The sequence below is a fragment of the Lactuca serriola genome, chromosome 4 (assembly GCF_051521515.1).
Source record: "Lactuca serriola cultivar US96UC23 chromosome 4, Lser_US96UC23_V15, whole genome shotgun sequence".
NCBI lineage: Eukaryota > Viridiplantae > Streptophyta > Magnoliopsida > Asterales > Asteraceae > Lactuca > Lactuca serriola.
The window spans coordinates 43,744,714-43,770,611 of record NC_136411.1 but is presented as its reverse complement, the minus strand read 5'-3'; the positions used below and the strand labels follow the sequence as shown (position 1 = coordinate 43,770,611).

At 34.6% G+C, this 25,898-nt stretch overlaps 6 protein-coding genes and 1 non-coding gene across 11 annotated transcripts; 2 read left to right on the top strand and 5 right to left on the bottom strand.

Moving 5' to 3' along the window:
• The first annotated feature begins 626 nt into the window (after nt 1-626).
• ATM1 (myosin 1) lies at nt 627-6,987 on the top strand. Its single transcript, XM_079038618.1, has 22 exons — nt 627-1,692; nt 1,798-1,899; nt 1,986-2,129; nt 2,210-2,360; nt 2,471-2,498; nt 2,593-2,758; nt 2,850-2,913; nt 3,020-3,118; nt 3,200-3,303; nt 3,399-3,537; nt 3,618-3,736; nt 3,809-3,961; nt 4,046-4,135; nt 4,217-4,294; nt 4,396-4,554; nt 4,642-4,848; nt 4,927-5,132; nt 5,218-5,353; nt 5,429-5,558; nt 5,640-5,786; nt 5,935-6,002; nt 6,092-6,987. Exons 1-22 carry the CDS (start codon nt 1,381-1,383, stop codon nt 6,779-6,781), a joined length of 3,492 nt encoding a protein of 1,163 aa, XP_078894744.1. The 5' UTR covers nt 627-1,380; the 3' UTR covers nt 6,782-6,987.
• A 657-nt stretch (nt 6,988-7,644) lies between these two features.
• On the top strand, nt 7,645-9,432 carry LOC145101424 (uncharacterized). The gene has a single exon (XM_079038619.1). The coding sequence runs from the start codon at nt 7,946-7,948 to the stop codon at nt 9,239-9,241; it is 1,296 nt and encodes a 431-aa protein (XP_078894745.1). The 5' UTR covers nt 7,645-7,945; the 3' UTR covers nt 9,242-9,432.
• Nucleotides 9,433-13,591: 4,159 nt separating this feature from the next.
• LOC145101422 (craniofacial development-like protein) lies at nt 13,592-15,458 on the bottom strand. 2 transcript variants are annotated; one of them, XM_079038616.1, is made up of 3 exons: nt 15,100-15,458; nt 14,359-14,516; nt 13,592-14,278 (listed from the first exon to the last, which is right to left on the bottom strand). In XM_079038616.1, exons 1-3 carry the CDS (start codon nt 15,221-15,223, stop codon nt 13,727-13,729), a joined length of 834 nt encoding a protein of 277 aa, XP_078894742.1. In that variant the 5' UTR covers nt 15,224-15,458; the 3' UTR covers nt 13,592-13,726. The 2 variants fall into 2 exon arrangements, with proteins under 2 accessions (XP_078894742.1, XP_078894743.1); XM_079038617.1 differs by having other exon boundaries at nt 14,359-14,498; nt 15,100-15,457.
• Nucleotides 15,459-15,514: 56 nt separating this feature from the next.
• On the bottom strand, nt 15,515-15,586 carry TRNAG-UCC (transfer RNA glycine (anticodon UCC)). Its single transcript has one exon. It is a non-coding gene; the product is annotated as a tRNA-Gly (tRNA).
• Nucleotides 15,587-16,171: 585 nt separating this feature from the next.
• Nucleotides 16,172-18,477, bottom strand: LOC145101418 (cytochrome P450 CYP72A219-like). Its single transcript, XM_079038609.1, has 5 exons — nt 18,066-18,477; nt 17,727-17,947; nt 17,378-17,622; nt 16,922-17,285; nt 16,172-16,812 (listed from the first exon to the last, which is right to left on the bottom strand). The coding sequence occupies exons 1-5, from the start codon at nt 18,343-18,345 to the stop codon at nt 16,378-16,380; spliced, it is 1,545 nt and encodes a 514-aa protein (XP_078894735.1). The 5' UTR covers nt 18,346-18,477; the 3' UTR covers nt 16,172-16,377.
• A 1,165-nt stretch (nt 18,478-19,642) lies between these two features.
• LOC145101421 (signaling peptide TAXIMIN 1) lies at nt 19,643-20,192 on the bottom strand. Its single transcript, XM_079038615.1, has 2 exons — nt 20,005-20,192; nt 19,643-19,885 (listed from the first exon to the last, which is right to left on the bottom strand). Exons 1-2 carry the CDS (start codon nt 20,112-20,114, stop codon nt 19,762-19,764), a joined length of 234 nt encoding a protein of 77 aa, XP_078894741.1. The 5' UTR covers nt 20,115-20,192; the 3' UTR covers nt 19,643-19,761.
• A 1,883-nt stretch (nt 20,193-22,075) lies between these two features.
• GTE4 (global transcription factor group E4) lies at nt 22,076-24,813 on the bottom strand. Of its 4 annotated transcripts, none has more exons than XM_079038611.1 (5): nt 24,548-24,813; nt 23,069-24,423; nt 22,834-22,984; nt 22,542-22,616; nt 22,076-22,437 (listed from the first exon to the last, which is right to left on the bottom strand). In XM_079038611.1, exons 2-4 carry the CDS (start codon nt 24,362-24,364, stop codon nt 22,555-22,557), a joined length of 1,509 nt encoding a protein of 502 aa, XP_078894737.1. In that variant the 5' UTR covers nt 24,365-24,423; nt 24,548-24,813; the 3' UTR covers nt 22,076-22,437; nt 22,542-22,554. The 4 variants fall into 4 exon arrangements, with proteins under 4 accessions (XP_078894737.1, XP_078894738.1, XP_078894739.1 ...); XM_079038612.1 differs by having other exon boundaries at nt 23,069-24,392; XM_079038613.1 differs by having other exon boundaries at nt 23,069-24,341; nt 24,548-24,811.
• Nucleotides 24,814-25,898: the final 1,085 nt, after the last annotated feature.

Here is a 25,898-nt window from a genome sequence, read left to right as displayed (position 1 = left end):
TTATAGAAGTGCATCCGTTATTCTTATGTACTAGGATTTCAAGTCACTATCTTTTCCTAAAATAAAAATAAGATTCTCTCAAAAATATATGTGGTATTAAATTACAAAAATTTATGATCATAAAACGGCATCAATGAACGTTACAAAAATCGTACTCCACAATATTATGTTACATTGAATGATGCCACATGCCTCATTTAAAAGTTTCCTAAAATATAATCCACAATAAATAATTAAAAAATAATAATAATAAAAATATAAATCGAATAAAAGACTTCCCACCGCCCGCATTCCACAAATATTAAAATTTCAAATTTGGTTGGTGCGCAAAAATGGCGAAAACATTTGGAGGTTGTAAAGTCCCCACCGGTTAGAACCTTTTAATCCACACCATAAATCTCCAGTCACAGAGTAACTTTTTTTAAAATACCTGTACTTTTCTCATTATAAATTGCTCGATTCTCTGGAGTTAGTGAATTTTGCTCTGGAAGAAGAATAATAATTCCAGAAGAAAAGTTTTGTTGTACAGAAGGATGGTTCAGTAAGAGGCTGTACGTTGTCTTGAAACAGTTGTACGTTTTGTGTAGCTAGTGAGTTTTGGTGTGGTGAAAGGAGAAGCTTATATATATAAGTATTTTATGGAGAAAGAATGTGTGTTGGAGAGAGAGATTAAAAAATGAAAAAGTGAAAAAGCAGAGCGGCAACCATCGTCTCTCTCCATGTGCCTTGGACCATTTCCTCTTTCACGTACTAGGGTTTAAGCTCTCCATCTTCTCCCATTCATCTTTGGGGAAATTGGGTTGTTGTTTTCTTGAGTGTTCTTGTTGGATTGAGATCTGTACTATAGAGATAAGGCAACGGATCTTTTGGGGGTTTCAAGAAGTAATTGTGCAAGTTGAAAGAGGTAATTTCTTGTGTAACATTCAGTTTCACTACTTGGGTACTCGAAGATCTGTGACTGGTTTAAGTGCCGTTGGTGAAAATCGAGTTCAAGCTGTGTTAAAAGGGTGAATTTCAGGATTTGTGTTTAGATCGTGACAGGTTAGGTTACTTATACATCTGCAACAAGTTTGGTAAGAGGGTATGTTTTTCTTTTGAAGTGGAGTATTATTGTGCAACTTTTCGTTGTTGATTTCGATTTGATGCTGAAGTTGTCGGGAGATTGATCAAGAAGGAAGAACGAAGAGCACTATAGCAATATTATTTAGGGTCCCCTCCCTCCATTAATAAGTCAGCCAGTAGGACCTTGTGTTAATGATTATTACTTTTCGGGCAGATGGGCTATCACCTTTTTGTGATCCTTTTAGTTATCTAAGAACTGAACTTGTTCCATACTTCCATTTTTAGTTACTTGCATTCAAGGATCGGCTTCTGCTAATAATGTCGACCGATAAAGCTCCTCGTTTCAAGTCAATTAAATCGTTGCCAGTGGATTATAGGTTTATGGGTTCAGCCGAAAAGTCTACAAGCAGTACTAGCAGTATGATCTCTGTTAGTATACCCGAGAATGGTAACACTGATCAGATTGTTGATGATGATTCACCATATGGTCACAGATCAACTTTCTTCATGAATGATAGACCTTCCATGGATGATGAAGATGTTAATCCGTCGATTTCTCCTCAAGGATCTGTTCTTTCTTCATGGGGTGAAACCAAATGGGGCGATACTGCCTCGTATATTGCTAAGAAGGTAAATTTGGACTCCAAATCACAACTCCCTTACTTGTTTCTTGTCTGAATGCTCGATGAATTCACTCAGATATCCTAATTGGCTAATTTCTTCACTGTGATTCAGAAGCTTCAATCATGGTATCAATCCTCTGATGGGAATTGGGAGCTCGCCAAGATTCTATCTATTTCAGGGAATGAGTCACTCATCTCATTTTCTGAAGGAAAAGTAAGCTACCTCCTGTAGGTGTTGATTCCTTCCTTCTACATGTAGCTTCTACTAATCACAACTTCTGAATTTACTTCTTAATTTAGGTTTTAAAGGTGAATTCTGACAGCCTATTACCTGCAAACCCAGAAATCCTTGATGGTGTAGACGATCTCATGCAACTAAGTTATCTAAACGAACCATCAGTCTTGTATAATCTTCAATACAGATATGATAGAGACATGATCTATGTAAGTATTTTAGCGATTTTTCATAGCCATTAAAGCTTGCATTATTTAATTCATGTTGTGTTTGTTTCTTTGAATTATAGTCCAAGGCAGGACCAGTTTTAGTTGCCATCAACCCTTTCAAGAAAATTCCATTGTATGGGAGTGATTACATTGAAGGGTATAAGAGTAAATCCAGAGACAGCCCTCATGTATATGCCATTGCTGACACAGCTATCAGGGAAATGATTAGAGGTTTCTTTAACCTTCTTCCTTTTATACTTAAATTAGTTTTTGTCACCTTTTGTAATTCAATTTCAATCAGTAATTCTTGTTTTTTCTTTTTGGTGTTTTCCTCTTTGTAGATGAAGTAAACCAATCTATTGTAATAAGGTTAGTTAAACTCTCTTGATTGCACATTAGAAAAGTGTTTATACAATTAATATAATATTGCATTTATACAATTTTTTAATTTCCTTTTGTGTAGTGGAGAAAGTGGAGCTGGAAAAACTGAAACAGCAAAGATAGCAATGCAGTATTTGGCTGCTCTTGGAGGTGGAAGTGGAATAGAATATGAGATACTCAAAACTAATCCAATTTTGGAGGCTTTTGGTAATGCAAAAACATCAAGAAACAACAACTCAAGTCGTTTTGTAAGTTGATTTTTCTTTATATATTTAGGAAAATGAAGTTCTATTTTGCTACTTTTTGAATCATTTTAATAATATCCCAAATGAATTTCAGGGAAAATTGATTGAAATTCACTTTAGTGAAACTGGAAAAATATCGGGTGCCAAGATCCAAACATGTAAGATGTCACATTTCTTTTATATTATAATATTGGATTTTTTTTACTATATCAAAGTCTGACAATTTTGTTACATTTGTGTCTTGTAATTCCCAAATTTTTTTAGTTCTGCTTGAAAAGTCAAGAGTTGTTCAATGCACAGAGGGAGAAAGATCATATCATTCATTTTATCAGCTTTGTGCTGGAGCTCCACCTTCTCTTAGAGGTATGTATTAATTTTCTTGAATTTTACATATACTTTTAAAAAATATTTATTATCACTTATCTTTTTATTTTTCTGTTACAGAAAAATTAAACTTGAAGAGTGTTCATGAATACAAATACTTACAGCAGAGCACTTGCTATTCAATTAATGGGGTTGATGATGCTGAAGAATTTCGTATTGTAGTGGTACTGTATTTGAATGAAACCTTGTACTTCATTTTTTAAAATCATTTAAATTTTAAAAATAATCCAGAGATTTTTTTTTTATAAAATATTTTCAGGAAGCCCTGGATGCAGTTCATGTTAGCAAAGAGAATCAAGAAAATGCATTTTCCATGCTTGCAGCAGTGTTGTGGTTAGGAGATGTAACATTTTCAATTGTTGATAATGAAAACCATGTGGAACCTGTGATTGATGAAGGTAAAGTTAAAAAATAGTTATTTTTATTTTTATATTTTATGCTTTTCATCTTATAAGTTTTATATTGTTGTGCATTGCAGCTCTGTTGAATGTGGCTAAATTAATTGGTTGTGAGGCTGATGATTTAAAGCTTGCTTTATCTACACGGAAAATGAAAGTTGGTAATGATAATATTGTTCAAAAGCTAACCCTAGCCCAGGTAAAAATATTATTTTAACAAAAAAAAAAAAACAATATTGTGATTTATAAAAAAATTCTGTCCTTATTTCAGGCGATTGACACACGGGATGCTTTGGCAAAATCAATATATTCTTGTTTGTTTGATTGGTTGGTGGAACAAATCAACAAATCACTTGCTGTAGGCAAGCGTCGCACTGGAAGATCTATTAGCATTCTTGATATCTATGGATTCGAATCATTCGATGTATAAAAACTTTTTTAGCGTGTGTAATTTTTATATCAAATACTTTATGGTTAACTTAACTCATGTATTTTTGCGTTTTTTCAGGTAAATAGCTTTGAACAGTTTTGCATAAATTATGCAAACGAGCGATTACAACAACATTTCAATCGCCATTTATTCAAGTTGGAACAGGAGGTATTTGGTGTTTTATTATTATTTTTTTGGTACGATTGAACTTTTTGTAACGTGAACTAAAATTTGATGTCGATGTTTTAGGAATACATTCAAGATGGGATTGATTGGGCAAAAGTGGAATTTGAAGACAATCAAGATTGTCTCAACCTATTTGAAAAGGTTCCTTGCCTATTATTATTATTATCATCACCTAAAACTTGAATACATTATTTTTTAATGGAATACGTATTTTATAAAATGTTGTTTGTATTTTATTACAGAAACCATTGGGTCTATTGACTTTATTAGATGAAGAGTCAACTTTCCCAAATGGGACAGACATGACATTTGCAGCCAAACTAAAACAACATTTGAAATCCAATTCATGTTTTAGAGGAGAACGAGGCAAAGCATTCACAGTTCATCATTATGCAGGAGAGGTACACAATCCATCTTTATTTTATTTTTAACCAAAATGGTAATTGGTGTTAACAAAATTTGTTTTTTTTAAAAAAATTTTTCTTCAGGTTATGTATGATACAACAGGATTTCTAGAAAAAAACCGTGACCTATTACATCTGGATTCCATTCAACTTTTGTCTTCTTGCACATGTGAGCTTCCACAAGCATTCGCCTCAAATATGCTTTCTTTATCGGAAAAGCCTGTTCTTGGACCTTTACACAAATCAGGTGGAGCAGATTCCCAAAAGCTTAGTGTTGTCACAAAATTTAAGGTATTGAAGATTATTTTTGGAATTTTAACTAGTTATTATATAATATATACTAAGTTAGATGTGTTTGATCTTGTTCAGGGACAACTTTTTCAATTAATGCAACGATTAGAAAGCACAACACCACATTTCATACGTTGCATTAAACCAAACAACTCACAATCCCCTGGGATTTATCATCAAGGACTTGTGTTGCAACAGCTCAGATGTTGTGGTGTTTTGGAAGTTGTTAGGATTTCACGCTCTGGATTCCCAACAAGAATGACACATCAGAAATTTGCAAGAAGGTATATACATACTATTTCCTTTCTTTTATAATAGTTTTTCCTTATCTAGTTAATATTTACTTGCTTTTTTTTTTGTTATTATTAGATACGGGTTTCTTTTGCTAGAGCATGTTGCATCGCAAGATCCACTAAGTGTATCGGTTGCCATTCTTCACCAGTTTGATATTCTTCCTGAAATGTATCAAATTGGTTACACAAAGTTGTTCTTTAGAACTGGACAGGTTTGATTATTTGTTAATTTATTAAATCTTAGTAATTATACAAAAACTGATGCTATATATAAATTTATATGTCAGATTGGAAAGCTTGAAGATACAAGGAATCGAACTCTTAATGGCATATTGCGTGTTCAAAGCTGCTTTAGAGGTCACAAAGCTCGTCAGTATTTGAAGGAACTTAAACGAGGGATTTTCACTCTTCAGTCGTGTATGCCTTTTATTTATTTATTTATTTTTATGTAGAAGAAATATTGAGATATCATTTAATTACAAGAATATTTTTCTACAGATGTTCGTGGTGAAAAAACCCGAAAGGAGTTTGTGGTATTGCTACAAAGACATAGGGCAGCTGTTGTTATACAGAAACAGATTAAATCAAAAATAACCAGAAAAAGATTTGAAGACATTCATGGCGCTACTGTTGTGTTACAAGCTGGTATATTATTTTTTCTATATCATAATGATATTATAATTATAATTATGGTGTTGATTTATGTTATTAAAACTTATATATATATATATATATATATATATATATATATATATATATATATATATATATATATATATATATATTTTTTCAGTTATACGAGGGTGGTTGGTTAGAAGATGCTCAGGGGACATTGCACTACTTCAATTTGGTTCTGGAAAGGTACACACTTAATGAGATTCTGTTTAATAACATATAAAAATATAAAATCATTTCACAACTCATCAAGTGAGATTAATTTTTGGAAACAGGGTAATGAGTCAGATGAAGTGGTGGTGAAGTCATCATATCTTGCTGAGTTACAGAGAAGAATCCTTAAAGCAGAAGCCGGATTAAGAGAAAAAGAAGAAGAAAACGATATTCTACACCAACGTCTGCAACAATACGAAAGCAGGTGGTCAGAATACGAGCTCAAAATGAAATCAATGGAAGAAGTATGGCAGAAACAAATGCGTTCATTACAATCAAGCCTCTCAATAGCCAAAAAGAGCCTTTCACTTGATGATAATAATACCACTTCTGAAAGGAATTCTGATGCTTCCATCAATATAACAAATGATGACACATGGGATGGAAATGGGAGTGCAAATGGGAATGCTAGAAGAAATGGACATGACAATATGAGACCGATGAGTGCTGGTTTGAGTGTGATAAGCAGATTGGCTGAAGAGTTTGAACAAAGGAGTCAAGTGTTTGGTGATGATGCAAAGTTTTTGGTTGAGGTTAAATCGGGTCAAACAGATGCTGCCAATTTGAACCCGGATCATGAACTTAGGAGGCTGAAACAAATGTTTGAAGGGTGGAAGAAGGATTATAGTGTGAGGTTGAGGGAGACAAAGGTCATTTTGAATAAGCTTGGACATGAAGATGGGGATGGACATGGTGATAAGGGGAAAAAGAAATGGTGGGGAAGGCTTAATAGTACTTCACGGGTTAACTGAGTTTGTGTGTGTATAGTGAGGTTTTGTGGTTCGATTGTATGATTATTGGTGGGTGGTTTGTTGTTCGCTTTATTCATATATCATATAATTTTGTTGTGTTGTTTGTGTTTTGGGGTTTGATGATTGCGAACATGCATGCAGACTTTATTGCGGGTGGGAATGACCGACTTGAGTGAATGAATTATGTTGATCATTCTTGGTATTGATTCGATATGTAGACCGAGGTTTATCTCAGACATGTCATGCAACAATTTGCAAAAACAAAGATATTATTGAAAAAAAGCAAGTGTTAGCAGATCATTCATTAGATTTGTGTTGCTGATAATTTCTCAAAAGCTACAACTGATTCTTTAAACTCTTATACATGCTTTGAAATAGTTGATTGAAGGTTCAAAACTAGCGGGTGTGATATCATTTGGGTAAATATCAGATGAAATATATGCTATATTGGATATACCTTCAAAGACTGAAGTTGAATATGTAAGTGCACACACTTAGTATTCCTAACTGAAATCATATCATCATATTTTTACCTGCTAAAGCCCAACTTTCAGGAAGAATTGCTTGTATTTGAGACTTCTGATGCTGTTTTGAAACATAAGAAGAAGGAATTGATGATCAACTCCACTTTTTATGTATTGCTTAACAAATTATAGACACACATTATCTAAGAGGATTAGATTCATTGAATTTTATCATTTTCTTGGTTTACCATTATCATATATGAGATTATGAGTCCTTTAAAAAGAGCGAAAAAAAAAAAAAAGATACAGCGAACGAAAATAACCACTCATAAAACTTTACGTCATGGTACCATCAATTCTTGTCTAGAAACTAGAAAGGGAGTAGACATCGTACCAAAGGCAAAAAGTTTACGTACACCAACTCTTGAGTTTTGATTACAATTTCACACTTTGTCGTCGTCTACTCGTCTTTGATATGATTCTACACAAATCACAAATGAAAACTCCAAATCCGAGTGGGGTGCGATTTGACAACCCAAGTGTCCTACGAACAAAGGCTCCGTGACACGTACTAATTAATTCTTACCAAATTGACACTAGCTATGTATATACGTGTATATAAATATATGGTCTCATCTACTCTTCATCCATCATCATATGCATATCTTTTCCATTCTTATCTTCTCAAGCAACCGCAAACATGCCCTCTTCAACTCCAGTCTCTCTTGATCACCACGATGATCAGCATCTTCAAGATCTCATTGAGTCAGCTCGTCCTTTCCTCCGTGACAAACCCGAGTCAGTGGACACCAAACTGCCAGCCCTCTTGGCCATCTTACGCTCCGCTGGCGCTGGTGAGTGCTGGCACCGGCTAGGAACCTTTCTTGATCACCTCTACCATGTCTACCGGATCCTCAAGCTCTGGAATGCACCAGATTCCGTTTGTCTTTTTGGCCTTTTTCATTCCGTTTACTCCAACTCCTATCATGACCTTGCAATCTTCGACCCCGTCACCGACCGGGAAACTGTTCGGAACCATGTTGGTCCCGTCGCTGAGCGTTTCATTCACTTGTTTTGCGTTGTACCTCGCCACCCTCTCATTCATGATGATCTTGTGTTTCGCTACACTGATTCGGAGCTCCGGGAGCATCTCCAAGCTTCTGAACAGTCTTTGAGAGACGTCAAGGACAACGGTTGTTGGAACAGAGAAGAACGGTGGAGGAAGAAGCTGCAGACGATCGTTCCAGCCACCGGAATCAAGGTGAAGCATATCAGAACTGGCGAACCAGTGGTTGTTCCAAGAAGGGTGGTCGCCGTTTTCCTTCTGATGACCATAGCTGATTTCGGTGATCAATACTATGGTTATCAGGATGCATTGTACGACAACACCGATGGTCGGCTGGAGTTCATTGGTAACAGCAATTTCTACACCTTATGGCCCGGAAATGGGAAGCCAGGACTGTGGATGAACCTGATATCGAAAATGGCAGCTATTTACACTTTGTTGGTAAGAGAAGAAGAGATGTACGCAGAGGAAAGGAGAAGAGCAGATGGGCATGTTAATGGGATTGTAGCTGATAACAGAGACGAAGATATAGAGCTGGTAATACCACCTGTTTTCGAGAGATGCACCAAGATTCTTGATCCAAGTGAGCAGATAGTGGCACGAGACTTGTATTGGGAGGCTGTTAACGACGAAGGGTCGAAGAAGGAGAAGGGTGAAGAGATGTTGTTGAAGTGTATCGAGAAGAACCCGTTTGTAGGTGAGCCTCATGTGTTGCTGAGTCAGTTTTATTTGAGCAGAGGGAGGTTCGAGGAAGGGGAGAGAGAGGCTGAAAAGGGTTTGAGTCTATTGCTGGAATGGGGGTGTCCATGGGACAAGAGGATCTCATGGGAAGGGTGGGTTTCTTGGGGTAGGGTGTTGTTGAGTAAGGCAAAGGAGAGGTCATGGCCACATACTTCTTGGGGAATCATCAGTTTGGGTCTTGTCAAGTAGTTTTCATTGTGGAGATTTGAATCGTGACGAGTTATTATTATTAGAAAAATAAAATCAATTGGAATGTTGATTAGTGCTGTAGTAAAATGTGGCATTAAAACAAAGTTTAGGATCTTATTCATAAATAAGGATTTAGTCCAGGGGTCATTGTTGTAAATATGGGAGAAATGTTAATTATAGTTTTATGCTTCCCCAAATTGGCACAACAAGTGCATTCAAATTGCATTGATCTAAAGTTCATCCAAAGTTCTTTTATTTTGTGTAATATTTTATTAATCCGAAATTCAATATTTTAACAACAAAATACAGTAGAAAATATATCTTATTTCTTACTATTGATCAATTTTCAAATAAAAGATATATGAATCACAATCAAAGCAATTAATTAATTAAGAATTAACTTGGGATAATGTAATTAAGGAGATTGAGAAAATTGACAATGATTTTAATGATTTTGTTAGGGAGATGCTTGCACATGAAATACACAAGCTTATCCATAACATTCACAAGGTTATTCACGAGATACACTAACTACTAATTACTAAATAACATACACATGATTCTAGATGAGATGCACAAACTTTTGCATACCATGAACCAAAGTAAATAAGTCCTCACCCCAGCCTCCTAGTTACCCTTGAGAGTCAGAAAACCCTAAAATCGTGTGTGAGCCTTTGGAGCGAGCTTGGAAGCTTTGGAAGGAGATTCTAGCAAATGAGGCTTGTAGATCAAGTGTATAGCATCAAGGGACTCGTATAGATCCAAAATCTACTTCAGTTTGGGCACATTTTTGAGGTAACAAGTTGTTACCTTGATCCCTTCCTTTCTAGATTAACTTATGGATGGATTTGGGGCCATTTTAGTATGTTTAAGATCCATTTCGAGTTATGGGTCTAGATCTGAGGTTGCAACTTCAGATCTAGACTTGCCTTGGTCCAGGAAATCATAAAGCATCATCCCTTGGTTTGGTTGTGAAGCATTCTTGCCTTAAACCCTAGCCCTAGCTTGTTTTGGGCCAATAACACCTTGTACTCACGTAAAGTTGGTAGTTTTACGTGAGAGTCATGCCCTAGGAGGATGAATCTACAGTATGGAGCCTCTGCATGAAGTGACTGTATGGATGAAGGACTGAAGAGACTCGGCGAGTCGCATGGGTTGACTCGACAAGTCATATGATGATGGGCATGGACTCGACGAGTTGGATGAACAACTCGGCGAGTCTGATGAAGATTGTCGTGAATTTAGCGAGTCTGTTCTTGGACTCGACAAGTTATAGCGCAGAACCCCCCAACCTCTTCTGGTTAAGACTCGGATCAGTGAGTTGAGTGGTGACTCAGTGAGTTGGACAGGATAGGACTCGGAGATTGATGGACTCGACGGGTCATGGGGTGACTCGGCGAGTCGAGTCGTGATATGAGATTCTTCTGAGTTTAAGAACTCTACGAGTCAATGGGTTGACTCGGCGAGTAGGGTCAATCAGGAAGGTTGACTTTGGCCAGGACTTTGACTTTGACCTGTTTGACCTTCAAGGGTATTATGGTAATTTGGATATTTATGTCAACGGATCATTGATGGCTATGGGTGTTGGAGTCTGGGGCAGTGCTTCGGGATTATGCTTTCGTGGTTCGGTTCGGCAGTTTCAAGGTGAATTATCCTTACTATACCCAAGGGTCTAAGGCACCAAGGCCGGCCCTTTGATTGTTATTTGAGATAGTTACTGCTGTGATATGTTAGTTGATATTTTGGTAGAAAGGATGATTATGTGTTAGTATTGATTGTTTAGGTCGGAATCTTGGTAGATTGGATGTGGCTATGCTTAGTGACCTATAGTTGGTCTGACTGTCTAAATGCTGGTAGGAGATTACCTGTTATATGTGCACATGTTTGAGCAGTAGTAGAGGGTATTCCATCTCGGTAGGATGATAGGGCCTAGTATGTTGTTTCTGCAGACTGTTATGTGATTATCTGATAGGTGCACATGTTTGTTAGTGTGTGGGCATTCCAATCCGATGGTTGTGAGCCAGGAGTATTCCATCCCGGTAGGATGATTGGACTCATAGTAGGTAGGGCATTCCAACCCGATGGTTGTGGGCCAGGAGTATTCCATCCCGGTAGGATGATTGGACTCATAGTAGGTTGACATTCCAACCCGATGGTTGAGGGCTTGGGGTATTCCATCATGAGGGATGATCGGACCCATAGTAGTTGTTGTATGTGTAGGTGCCCGGTGCATTCCAACCCGATGGTTGTGGGCCGAGAGTATTCCATCCTGCTAGGATGATTGGACTCATAGTATGTGGCATTCCAACCCGAAGGTTGAGGGCCATGGGTATTCCAACTGGATGGTTGATTGGGCCCATAATATGTTGTTCATTGTTGTACGTGTATGGTTATGTGTGTATGTGTATTTTGGGGGAACTCACTAAGCTTTCGGGCTTACAGTTTCAGTTTATTGTTTCAGGTACATCAGGAGATTGTGGCAAAGCAAAGGCGTGATCGTACCGCTCCTCATATTTCATGATTTGGTTTTGGGGATACTCTGATGTTTAAACTATTTTGAAAACAAGTTGTAATAACTTACTGGTTTTTGAATGGATTAGAATGTTTTAAATTTGACATAAATTTTATGGGTGTTACATAAATATATAAAGAAAAACTGAAAAGCAAAAAAGTAAGGGCAAAATCGACATTCTAAAACATTTTAAATCAAATTGGATCAAACTCGCAACAAAATGAAAACTTTGGACCTTTGGTCTAGTCAAAACGTTTTTAGACCAAAGTGACAATTTTGAGCAAACCACAAGGGCCACTTATGCACTTTAGTCTTTATTAGATGGTGGATCACATGCGGGTCAGGGTAGCATTTGCCAAAGCAGGAGTACATAGGGTTGTACGGGGTGTGTTTGGATGGCGAGAGGTTTGGTAGAGATCAAGGTGAAGTTGGTAAACTTCATGGTGTTTGGTTTGATGACTCGAAAGGTTTGGTTGGATACTGTTTGGGTATTCAAGGTGTCTGTTCATTAAAAAAAGTTCATATTTTACATTTTTTGTTTAATTTTGAATACTTAGTTTGAATGCCAAGGTGAGATTGTAGTAAAATGTGGCATTAAAACAAAGTTTAAGGTCTTATTCATAAATAAGGATTTAGTCAAGGGATTGTTGTTATCAATATGGGAGAAATGAGTTTAAATCACATGGAAATAATCGTACAATATTTTTTTCTTCGTCTTGTTCTACCAAATCCATAATCTCATAAGAACGTTTTTAAAACATCATACAATCCTACGATCAGGATCGCGATTTTGACAACCATGATTTTGAGCTCTAAATGATTCATTTTTTATTGAAAAGCTAGGACTTGGGGGTTCTTATAGATCCAATTCGTTGAAATTCCATCCAATAAAACGGAAGAATTATAAATCTCCAAAATAATAGATAGAAATACTGCAAAGTTATTAAAAAGGGACAATGATTTAAATGAGTAACATTGTTTTCTTTATATATACTAGGTACGTCAAGAGTGTTGTGCTAAGCAATAACCCGTGAATGATAAATTGTGTATTTTCTTAACAGTGTCTGAATCTTTGAAGAAATGTACGGAATGCTAAATATGTCTGGATCTTTAAAGAAATGTAAGGAATTATAAATGTTTTTCTATTATTAATAAACAAAAAGCCACGTATGTTGCTATTATTGGTAAGAAAATTAAATTACATTGCTATTATGAGTAGAGAAATGAAATTACATTGCTATTATATGTAAGAAACTAAAGTACATTTCCTATATTAGTAAAGAGAGTGAAATCCATTGCTAATTCCTGTAATTCCGACTATGTAATACTTATAAAGATGATAAGTTCAAGAGGAATAAAAGATAGCAAAATTCAATGATTTTGACAAATAAATCACTGTACGTATCTGGAAGGGTTTGGGGAAAATTGATAGACATGCCATGCCCTCCTTCATTCATTATAATATTGAATAAATTTGAACGGAAAATTGATCCAAACCTAGTTTGTCGAATTCATATTTTTTCTCTTTAAAATTACAGATTCAGTGGTCATTTTTCAAATTATTAAACTAGTTGGTCTATTTTGTTAATAGTAAACAAAGAGTTGGTCAATGTAGTCAATATCCCATATAATTAAGTTTAAAAACATACATAAGTTGTACTAGATTATGCATGAGATGCAGATGCTTGTACATGAAAATACACAAGCTTATGCATAACTAATAAATAACATACACATGATTCTAGATGAGATGCACAAACTTTTGCATAACATGAACCAAAGTATATATGAGATGCACTCAATTATGTATACAACATTACATATCAAATGCACAACAGTTAAATACCAAATGCACTAGTTTGTGCGCATCTCATGCATAGATGAAAATTATCAAACAATATCCGCTCTCATGTTACAAAATCTCTAAAAACAAAGATGAAACAATAAAACATTTTATAAAATATTGGTATTTATTAGTCATCTTCTCGCATATCAGTCTTCCTTTTAGCCTGCACAGCTAATCTTGCATCTCTTTCCCTCTCAAACTCACGATAATCTGCACGTTGCAAGAAAGAGACTTTATCCAAATACTTATTTCCACTCTTTTTATAAGTTTCAAGCTCTTCATCCAACCGGTTTTCTTCCTTAAATTCACCCCAATCTTTTTTGGTCTTATCAAGAACACTTAGTTTTGGTTTCTTTCTAATTTGTTCAAGAATCGAATCTACTGCAGAAGGTGCACTACTCCCTTTTTCTTTTTCTGATGCTTCTTTTGTGTTTGCATCAACAAACTTCTTTACTTCAATGGCTTCCCCTGCAAAGTCTCTCATTTCTCTCACCTCGATTTTGCCTCTTCCTGAAACATTGGCCATGTTGGCGGCATCCCTGGCGGCAGAAAGGGCGGCAGCTGCAAGTTTCATGGTGTCTTGACTAACACCGTCTTGTTTATCATCTGGCTTTGACTTTGGTGTGGGCTGTAGAGGTGAAGTCTTTTTTGGACCAAGTCCAAGAACTGTCATCCAACTCTAATGAAAAACGAATCATTGAATATGTAATATGTTGAGTTGAAAATGTTTATTTATGTAAAATTTATGAGAAGACTTACGGAAGAAGATGTTTTTGAAGAAGGTTTAGATGAAGTTCCTTTTGAATTTGAGGGAGACTTCTTTATAATGGAATTCAGCTTCTCTTTAGAAATTCCTTTGTTCATCTGCTGCCACACAGCATCAACTCTAGTGTTTTTCTCTGGGATTTTGGAACAAACTTTAACCAAATGAATGGATTTGAATAGAAGTAGAAGTGTGTGAAAAAAAGGCATCATGCAGAACAGATGGTTTAAATTTTAAAAGTCATATAGAAGGGAAAACATTTTCGATAATTTGATGATATGGCTTAAGATAAAAGCCTTCGTTCTGAAAAGATTGAGTTACAATTACTCTGATTTATTGTCTCAAGGCGAACTGTAGATAATCAAGAATCTAACTAGTGAACTTGAAAGCCAGTTTGTCTTCATTCCCTTTATCATATGTTAACTAACATTTACCATGTACAAGCTTGTAGCATTTCCAAGAAGTGCAAACTTGCATATTAGAAGAAAAGTGGGAGAAAAACAAGCATCATATCTAAAACCTACTTAGTAAAACCATTCTCATCTTTTAAACCTTAAGGATTGCGACCAATTCAAATAATCTTCCATAAGTGCCTCATTACTCTATTGCATATGATAACCTAAGACTGAGAGCTGTTGAAGGCCCTAAGTTGGTTTATATTATAAAGATGATCAATTTCAAGAGGAATAAAAGATAGCCAAAGTCGATGACTCTGATAAATACATCACTGTACATACCTGAAAGGGTTTGGGGATTGGCTTGCATCACTAGAGGCAGCGTGGATTGAGGAACATCAGTGGTCGGCTGCGGCTGTTGATCTCCAGCAAAATCGACAGACTTCCCCTCCCCTCCTTCATTCATTGTATTGAAAAAATTTGAACGGAAAATTGATCGAGAAGTAGGTGGGATTCTTCAGGTTCAGTCTCTTGAATATGTTCGCTTCCCCGACCAAAACCCCAATCGAAATCCTTGGGCAGAGATGTTTGAAAATATGCCTGCGCTAACAATAAAAAATCCAATCGTGGATGCAGAGAATTGGGGGGTTTGAGAGTAGCGAGCAGTGACGACGATCGGTTGAGCGGTAAAATACACAAGAATGACGACAAGACCCTTTTAACCTAAAATCCAAAAAGAAAATAAATAATTCAAAAATGCGTTTGCCGGGAGTCGAACCCGGGTCTATTGCTTGGAAGGCAATTATCCTAACCGTTGGACTACAAACGCAACTTGTTTCAAATAATTTTTAAATGCTATAACTATTGCTATGTATATCTTTTTTTACTTTATCCCAAGTCCTATTGTGTCATGGTCCACAATTCAAACTCTTGTATTTATAACCTTTTTAAGGTTTTCAAGTTTGTCCTTGACTTGCTGCGTTTAACTATTGATTATTTAGTCATAATTTTGGACAAAACTTTAACCGGCAATCTTTTAAGAGTATCAAATTGTTTAATATGACTTTGACTAAAAGTCATATTTTCACTTGATAAATTGATTTAAATGTATGTTTTACCAACTTGTATGATAGCTGCAAAGATGTTATACCTCATGTGGATGGATCAAATTATTAAGTGGAAATATCACTTCCCAAACTTTAACCATCTATGTCTTAAGAGTATTCATAATCCATTATACTTTATAAAGTTCAATCAATTGTTACATCATACATTAAATACCTATTCAAAATTAATTTTACCACCGACAACCCGTTAAACATGTATTTAATCATAATCGTCATTTTATTCTTTCTATTGAATCTTATAGAAGAGTTGAATGATTATTCAATTGTTTCATTCAACTTTACTCGATATCATCACCCACGTTCCATTAAAAACTCATTCAATCCTAGTCACTATCTTATTAAACTCTTATACAACTTGCATTGTATATGCCCTAAACATATACTCCCAACCATCTTATTAAACCCCTATATGTTCACTTTAATGACATCCATTATATATCATTGATCAAACCGATATATAAAGAATCATATTACAAAGAAAATACATATTCGCTTAATAATGATCAACCCTGTTTATAATCAAGTGAGCTCCAAACTGGGGTTGTACAGTAAGGACCGAATGAGGAGCATGTGAATAAGACAGTGAAAGCACAAAAGTGAAATGTTGCAGAATCATCGCTAATGCTATTTTGGCTTCCATCGAAGCAAAGTTTTGGCCGATGCATATACGAGGTCCCCAACCAAATGGGAAATACGACATTCGTCCCTTAGTTGCCTTTGAGACACCTTCAGAGAACCTCTCAGGCATGAACTCATTTGCATCGTCACCCCATATCTCATGGTCATGATGCAACATAGCCACAGGTATTGTGATTGCAGTTCCAGCCGGTAAACTCATATCTCCTAGCTTAGTTTCTTCATTAGCCAATCGGTATAATGCCGATACTGCAGGATATAGCCTTAGAACTTCATGCAAAATCATAGTAACCTACGATCAAACAACAATAAAACCATTAATGTAAACAGAACCATAAGCTTACAAGCTATATACAACAACCAGAAATATATTGTGTAGGTGAAATTAGCTAGTTCCATACGATCTTCAGGTGACTTAGTCCATCAATATCTGGTTTTTCACGTCCAAAGACACGAAAAACTTCGTCTCTTGCTTGTTCTTGCCATGATGGATGTTGGCTTAGTAAGATCATGGACCATACGAGCAAATTGGAGGTGGTTTCTTGGCCTGCAAAGTAAAAGAGCTTGCATTCTTCTATGACATCTTCGATGCTCATTCCTTGAATCTCATTTTGATTGGACTCCAACAATATGCCTAGTAAGTCATCATGGCTAACTTCACCATCTTCCATTGCCACCAGTCTTTTCTCAATAATACCTCTTATGGAAGCCTTCACATGTCGATCAATCTCTTTCACTCTTTTGTTCTTTTTAGTGGGCAAAAACCTAAGGGAATTAAGAAGATTATGACATATCAATGATCGTGTGATATTTCATACGTCTCAAGGATTTAAAATGTATATGTATGTATGCTTTACCTAGATCCAGGGATGTATACGGAATGTATGATTTCCAATAGTAAAGTAATAAGTTCTTTCTGAAGTTCAAATATCCTTCTTCCTTCTTCATAACTACTACCAAATGCCGTGCGTGAGATTATGTCGCTCGTTAGTGTCTGAAGATATGGAAACACATCGAGCTCGCATGAATGCTCACATGCTAACAACTTCTGCCACTTCTCCATCATCTCGCTACAGCTCAAATGAATAGCTGGAGCCATGTACTACATAACAAATTATAAACATTATTTCGATGAACGAAATCCATCGTTTCATGTAAAAGATGAAGATTTGAATGTTATATGTATGTCAAAGAGGATTAATAAACCTTTAATTTGTGCGCATGGAATGCGGGATTGATGATTTTTCGATGTTTGACCCATTTATCTCCATCGTAATCAATTAATCCTTGAGATAATAACTTAATATAGGGATTTTTTTTCCTAAGCTTTTGGAAATCGTTGATTCTAGAGAGTATATCTTTGGCTAGACCGGGATCAAGGACATACACTATTGGGTTTGGCCCCAACCACGCAAAGAAAATATTACCTGTGAAATAAATTAGAATTGTATTTCAATAACGATTATATAAGTTTAATTACCCTGTTATCCAACTTTTGCTTATTTTGTGATTGGAAATTAATTTTAGGAAGCAACCAATTGATACCATAGGTTTTGGTTGACCTAGAAACAAAGGGCAAGAGTCTTGGAATGATATCATCATGGATACTGATGGGGTTTTGGTTGGCTTCTTTGACCAGTTGTTTCATATCTTTTGTATCCCCATAAAAGAACTTGTAGGAGGTTCCCTTGATCCCTTGAAGCCTTAGGTGCCTCTCAAGCCTCCTTGGTTTCACCCACACCCACTTCAACAACCTCCATGCCACAATAACCACCATGGCCACTCCAAAAGAGCTTGTAAGCCACAAGTGCATACTTGTCTCCATTAAGGACTAATGAGAGAGAGAGAGAGAGAGAGAGAGAGAGAGAGAGAGAGAGGGAGAGATTGGAAGTGTTCATAAGATATGGAGTGGTAGGGAGCAATATTTATAAATACTATTTTCGTGGAGCTGAAATCTCATTGTTGTGAATTAAACTTTCTTATAATAACAAACCAACTTTGTAAACCATGTTAAATTGATAATGGACTTTAAAATTTGCGATGAAGTGCGATTTCACCTCCTTGGGAACATAAATGTTGGTCAACGGTGTTTGTTTCGTTTTGGATGTCTTTAAAAACGTAGACAATCATATAGAAAACAAAAATCTTGCCGAATGTATTGTATCATTCAATATTTACATGTGAAAGAAAACAAGAGGAGAAGACACCATTGTTCTGTACTAGATAATGGACATTCTTGGCATCGCTTCTAGAAGATATATGAGATAGAGACGACATCCCCAAAACGTCATTAATTCGCAACCTTCATCTTATTCAAAACATTTCAACTCAAGTTACATGTATACACACTAATTGACATACAAATATACAATATTTTAAGCTCAATTATAATCGCTGTCAAGTTGGTATAAAATGGATTTGGGTTCAATACCCATTTAAATGTTGAATGAGAAAATGATTATTGATTATCAAAAAGGATTATATATGTTTTTCTAAATATGTTCAATTGAATTTTATAGATTCAAAAAGTTGTATAAAAAATAGAGTTTGATGTCAATCAATTAAACTATATAGAATTGAATACATTGTGGATGTGGATACAATACCCATCCCCAAATGTTATAAGTTGAAGTAAAGAAAAATGGGTATTGAATGAGAAAATGGGTATTGATTATCAAAAAGAATAAGTTGAAGTAAAGAAAAATGTTATAATAAAGACAAAAAGAGTACAATGTTATAATAAGAAAGAAAAATTAAAAATTGCATTGTTATTTGTTACATTTTGCCAATATATTCAACACTTTGATCAAATGTTTTAAATAATGTTCTAAAAGCATATAACATTGCTATTAAGGGGGTGTTTGGCAAAAAAAAAAAAACTTATTGCTTATTAGTTTATAAGTTAAGAGTACCTTATGAAAAAACAATTTATTAGAGGTTGCTACCAGAATAATAAGTTATTTTATATGGAACCTAATAATTAATTGTTTTAAAAAGCTTAGCCACACACCCCCTAATTAATCAAATAAGTGCTGACCGACATATACATAGATAAACATACAGGATCATAAATCGATTGATGTAACACTAGATACACAAGCAAATGATGCTACAGAGTAAAGTAATAAAGTAATCAAATCACCATATCATAAATATTCAAAAGAACATTGAGAAGATGCTAAAAAGTGTAATTCACTATGCACGAATAATCACACACAAAGTTAGGTTTCATAACTACAACTCAACAAGGAATCTTCGAAGTAAACCATTCCATGACATGAATCGGAGCCTTAATCAGCTCGATTGCTATTTCAACTAACACCGTAAGGCACAAACAGCAGGGGCATATGCATGTCAACGACAATCTGTTTCAGTTCATCAGTATAATCAGAAATTGAGATTCAATTCGAATTTAAAATTTTCAAGTAGCGGATCAAACGATTAGACAAGTGATTTCGAGAATGAGTAAGTAATTATAACGTACCCGACGATCCAGACGACGACGCCGATGATTGATAGAAGAAGGGAAAGGAAAGCAAAGGGGAGACCGAGTAGGAAACCCAAAGGTCTGCAGTCGCCATCACCGCAACACATTTTTGCTTGCACTGTCTCTGTCTCTGTATGACTGTATCTGGTCTCTGCTGGTGAAGGGATAAGCGAAAGGGTGTTTATATTTGCTACGCAACGCAATCTATTGTATTGTAGTTTTGCTTCTCTTTTAGTAAATTACAATATTAGTCCCTCACTCAAATATTTCTTCGCAATTTTTTTAATAAGTTAATTCCGTCATATAGTATTCAAGAAATAATAAAAAATTTAATCAAATGAAAAAATCTACAAAATTAGTAAACGTGTCGAGACAAAGTCATTTTTGGCTGCCAAAAACCTTAATGGGCTGCGAAATAAATTGTGTACTGGTAAATGGTAATCATATATAAGACATATTTTTATCATGTTTCTTCACTTTTATATCATTTTAAGGTAAAAAATCTAAAAAAAAATCAAACTTTTAGACTATTTAAGCCTTTATTCTCAGGATTTTAGCACAAAAAAAGTTTAAAAAATGTATTTTTATTAATTTTCCCGGATCATATATAAGAAATTAAGAATGTCATATATTACTTATGTGAAATTCTTTGATATTGTTTTTTTTTTTTTTTTTTTTTTTTTTTTTTTTGAAGATTAAACTTACAATATAAAGCTATTTTTTCTTGTAAAAATGATCTTTGAAGATTTTACTACAAAAAAGTTCAAAAAAATGATTTTTCTTTCGGAATGTAAAACATATATTTTCACTTATGAGCCCCATGATTTTTTTTCTTAAAAACAACTTCTAGTGGTGATCTCGGTTATGACTAGTCATTTCATAAATTTTACTCTCATTTAATTCGTTTGTTGTTTCAAAAAAAAAATTCACATATTTCATCTATAACAATGATAGACTATCTTGATAATTCAGTTAACTTTTTATTATTTCTAAAAAGATAATAAATGAGATAAGATGTGTTTTTCTCCACAAAGAAGCAAACACGTCATTTGCATTTTTATCATTCTATGTATTTTTTTTAATTTTTTTATTTAGATAGTCGATAAATATTTGAGACTAGAATCTAGTCATGTTATAGAAATTTTGCTGTCAGTTGAATCTTTATAGTTACGACCTAAGTTTATGAAGGCCGTATTCATGCTCTTATAGATATACGACTCATATTATTCCTGTTTTAATTAATTTAGTAATGTAAACAATCAATTTGGAAATAGAACATCAATAACATATTGAAGGAGATGTTTAGGATTGCTTATTTAAAACAATTTATTAAAAATTATTATGTTATGAGGTGTTAAAATATAATTTCTTTTTAAGTGTTTGGATACCAAACCATAATAAATTTAAAAGTTATTTTTTTTTTGAAAATTTGAACTTGTACATGTAAAATGATTGAAAAAAGACATTTTTATATTTCATTGACTTGTCTTTTTACACATAATGAATTATTTTTATTTTTTAACATAATATTTTTGGATAAAAAACTATATCAATAAGAAAATAACTTTAAAAAGTATGTTTTATGCTAAGACGATTATTTATATAAAATACTATCATAAAATACACAAACTGAAAATAAGCAAGCAATAGAAAAATTACTTGGGTGTACCGCATAAAAACACCATTGTAGTTATAAGAATATTAATCACAAAAAAAAAAAAAAAAAAAAAAAAAAAAAAAACACACACACACACGGTATCCATTATTTCTTATTCGTGTTCTCTTTGGTATTCATATTCCCACAATAACAACAGCTAGAGGAATAATGCTTTACACCACGCTCTTCCCTTTGTTGTAGCTTATTTTAGAAAGTATTTCATACGTCTTTTCTCTTTCGGAAATCGACACTTTTCTAACTTTACACATTTGCACGTTAATAATTGTTATAAAATATTAGTCCCTTACAAGTTTTCTAAAAATTGGGTTTTAAGAAGCACTTGTTCAGTCATTAATTGAAGACTTTTATCAAACTAATTAACAACACTCTATACTAGTCTAAAGCTGCTCATTGTAACAAAAACTAGATGTTATTTTGACATTTTAACAAAGTTTGCAATAAAACTAAATAACTTTACAACCTTCAGGGGATGTTGAGTGAGCTTTTTATGCAATACACAGAAGCTCTTAAAACAGACAGTTAAATTAACCAACCTGAAACAAACTGTCACTAATTCTAAGACACTACAAACTTACTTCAGTCTTGATTACATACTTCACGTGCCAAAATAAGTTTACAACTTAACAGTTACAGATACAACAACAAACACCTAAATTCGAATTGCACGTTGTGCATCAAGAGTTGTACATTTGGTCCATATGTTACATCTTCATCTTCTACAAATAAGTACTACTTGGTGCAGTTTCAGAAATCTGCAAAAGAAAAGGGTTTAAATATATTAGCAGAATGAACATTTTAAAACAGGAGTGAGATGAAAATAATCACAATATACATGATTAAGATAATTAAATAATACCTTCTTGTTGCAATCATGCCTTTGAAGAATGACCTGCATCAGATCCTGCTCCAGATGAACTATCACTATCAGAATCTGTAATCAATTAAAAAAATTAAGATAAATCATTAGATAAAAAAAAAAGACAATTTTGAATATATGAATCAATTTTAACATGAGGAGATGAGAGGAAAAAAAGGAGAGATAGGTAATGGGTTAGTGTCTTAATACATTAAGCCAGGTTTTTTGGCTTTATATTAAGTCAAAAATAAACAAAACCATTAATTCTCATATGTTAATAGTTAATTAATACCACTAGAAGAGGATCCAGATACACTGCTGGAGCTGCTAGAGCTACTGGACTTGTTGTCTCCTTGAGCAACTTCCTCCTCCACTTTCTTCTCCATCTGAACATCTGTCTCATCAGCTTCTTTAAAGGCATCAACAACAATTGGTTGTGGAATCTGAAATTAGGAAGAAAAATCATGTTTTTTTTCTTTTGGCATATTTCATTACATAAAGGAAAAAAGATGGTGTGAAAGACTCACGTTTTCCTGTACATTTGGTTCAACTTCCATTGTTTCTTGATTGGGAAAATCAGCTTTCCTTTTGTTCTTGCTTAAACCTTTCTTGTAGTTTGTAACGAACCGATCAAGCTCCCATAGAGTTTCAGTATCAAAAGTATCAATATCCACTTCAATTTCATCATCTTTTTGAGACAATGACGGGTTTCGTTTCTTGATAATCTGAACAACATTATCTAGCTTTTCAGAAGGCAGATTCTGAAGGTCCATACTAAGCTTTTGCTTCTCATCATATGTCATTTCCCTTTTGTTGAGTTCCTTAGCCTTTGGTTTCTTTGAAGAAGGAGTTCTACCCATGGTAGAAGGATTCATAGGCTTTGGTTTAGGATCAATGGTTGGAGCAGGTGGAGGTGGAGGTGGAGGTGGCAAAACAATTTCATTATTTACTGCAAGCTTAGACTCACGGATAAAATCTGCTTCTATGAGTTTCCATTTTTCTTGAAAAAAATTTAACAGAAGCTCTGCCATGGCATGAACATCTTGCCCTTTTGGGTTATATGTCATAGCATTGTGAAATGTGAGTCTTACATCTTCTGCAAACTCCATTGGAGAATTATACCAGTTTTTATCCAGACGTGATTTTACAGTTTCCAAATCCATTGGATGCTTAATGATGTCAAAGTAATCATGTAAGCCAAGGGCAAGTGGATCAACAGGTTTATTAAACACCCAGCCATGTTTGTGCTTCATTAATTTCTCAAGCAAAGTACTACAGCTCTTGAACAATTTGTTTGAAAACTTAGCATCAACTCCTCCTTGTTTCTTGCCACTAGGTTTTAATTTCTTGTGGCTCTCAGTTGCAGGGATTCTATCTCTAGCAAGAAGAAAATCTGATTTCCTGTAGAACTGGTTTGCTTTTGGAGTTCTTTTCTCCTTCTCTACATTCTCACTTGTAGTTGTACCCTGAGTGTTCTCCAAAACAGAGATACTTAACTGATTCAAAGGCCTCGACCCTACCTCCTCAATCTTCTTCACCAATCGCTTAACCAGTTCAAGCTCACTAACAAGCTTCCTCTTAATTTCTCTCATCTCTTGCTTCGATTTAGATGTCAGCTGGATAGTAACTCGATTCTCCTGCCTTCGAAATCCAAACTTACTTCCCCCGTTTCCAGGAGGAACCCGAGAACCCATAACTAATACCTGGCTAGGGTTTGCGTCTTCTGAAGCTAGGTTTGAACTGTGAGCCGGTGTTGAATTCTTCTTCTTCTTGTTGTTCAAACCTTTGAAGGACTTTCTACTGAAAATTTTCTCCGAATTCATACATGAAATCCAAAAACCCTGACTCAATCTGCTTTGATTGTACAAACATGTACAAAATACTAGATTTTCATACAATTTTTAAGATTAAAACCAATATTCACACAGCTTCTATAATTTTACACAAACAAAACATAATTAAGTCTGATAGAGTGATAGTAACACACTAGGGTTCCGAGAAAGTACCTTTTCAAATAGATCGAACCCTTATTAACTCATTGGATTCTTCGCTTATTCTTTCTCTCTCTACTCTCTCTCGTTCTCTCTCTCTCTGGCTTAGATTTCGACCATAGACAGGTCCTGAAGGATGATATCGCCACCGATAATGGAGTGAAGGCGTCGAGGGTGGCCCGTCGGAGTGGTGCGGATCGTAGGGCCGAGGTTTTGTGAAGATGACGTGGACTGGATAAACGAACGGATGATCTTGCGAGATTATGAAAGCTGACCGCCATCGTGCGTAATGTCACAAGAATTTAACCACGCGCGATGGTGGCGCGTGTCAATTTCTGAGTATCGAAGCTTTAATAGATGGGCGATTTGGACCCTTTTGAATGATGTGTTGCCCAAAATACTCCCCGAACATTCAATCTGTGAATCAACGAGCACCCAACTTTCTCCGTATACATCTACCATTAAATTTTTAAAAAATCAGAGTATTATTCATATAAAACCCGTATACTATATAAGTTTGATAAAACAAAAAATAAAATATGAAAGTTTAAACAAAAATTTATTTAAACTTGAAATTTTAGATTTAAAATTTAAATTTAAAAGGAAACATATCAAATACTATATGCGTACTAATATTATAATTTATTGGTTATTTTCAATTAAGACAATTATTAATTGAAGTGTAAATATGATTGTTAATTAAGAAAAGACAAAAAAAAAATGACAAATGAAAAAACACATTTAAACAAAAATACCAAAAATTGATATGTGTCCAAGTTAATGAGAGAGTGACATGTGCCAAAATTATTTTCATTTATTATGGAGGATTGTTTTAACTTTTAAGACTGAAATAACACAAACGCTCAACGCGGTTTACAAATATGTTTTTTTGTGGTTTCTTATAGTTAACTTGGTTAGTTTTTTTATAGTCGATTAACTTGGTTAGTAAAATTGTTAGTATTAGTTAATTAGTAAAATTGTCAATATCCAGATTAGAAATCAGGACCTTCAATTTAAAAGACAAAGTCTCTATCAGGTAGACTAATCCGTATAGGATAAAATTTTATTTTTATTTAAAATAATTTATTAAGTGTAAATTAAAAGAATATTTTACCCATTTGTCTTCTTTTCTTGTTTATTTTTTAAATTTTGCTTGTTTATTATTATTTCTTTTTACCTTAAACTTAAACTTCTTTCATTCTTTGAAAAAAATAGCTCCATAAAGGCTGTTAGAGAGGAGAGACAACAATAATGTTGGGAAGATTCCGTGACCCGTCTTTTTTAGCGTAGAGAGATAATCTTTTGTTGGTCCTAAGTAATGATTCAATCAAGCTATAAAGGAAGAAAACAATCCAATACTTTGAAA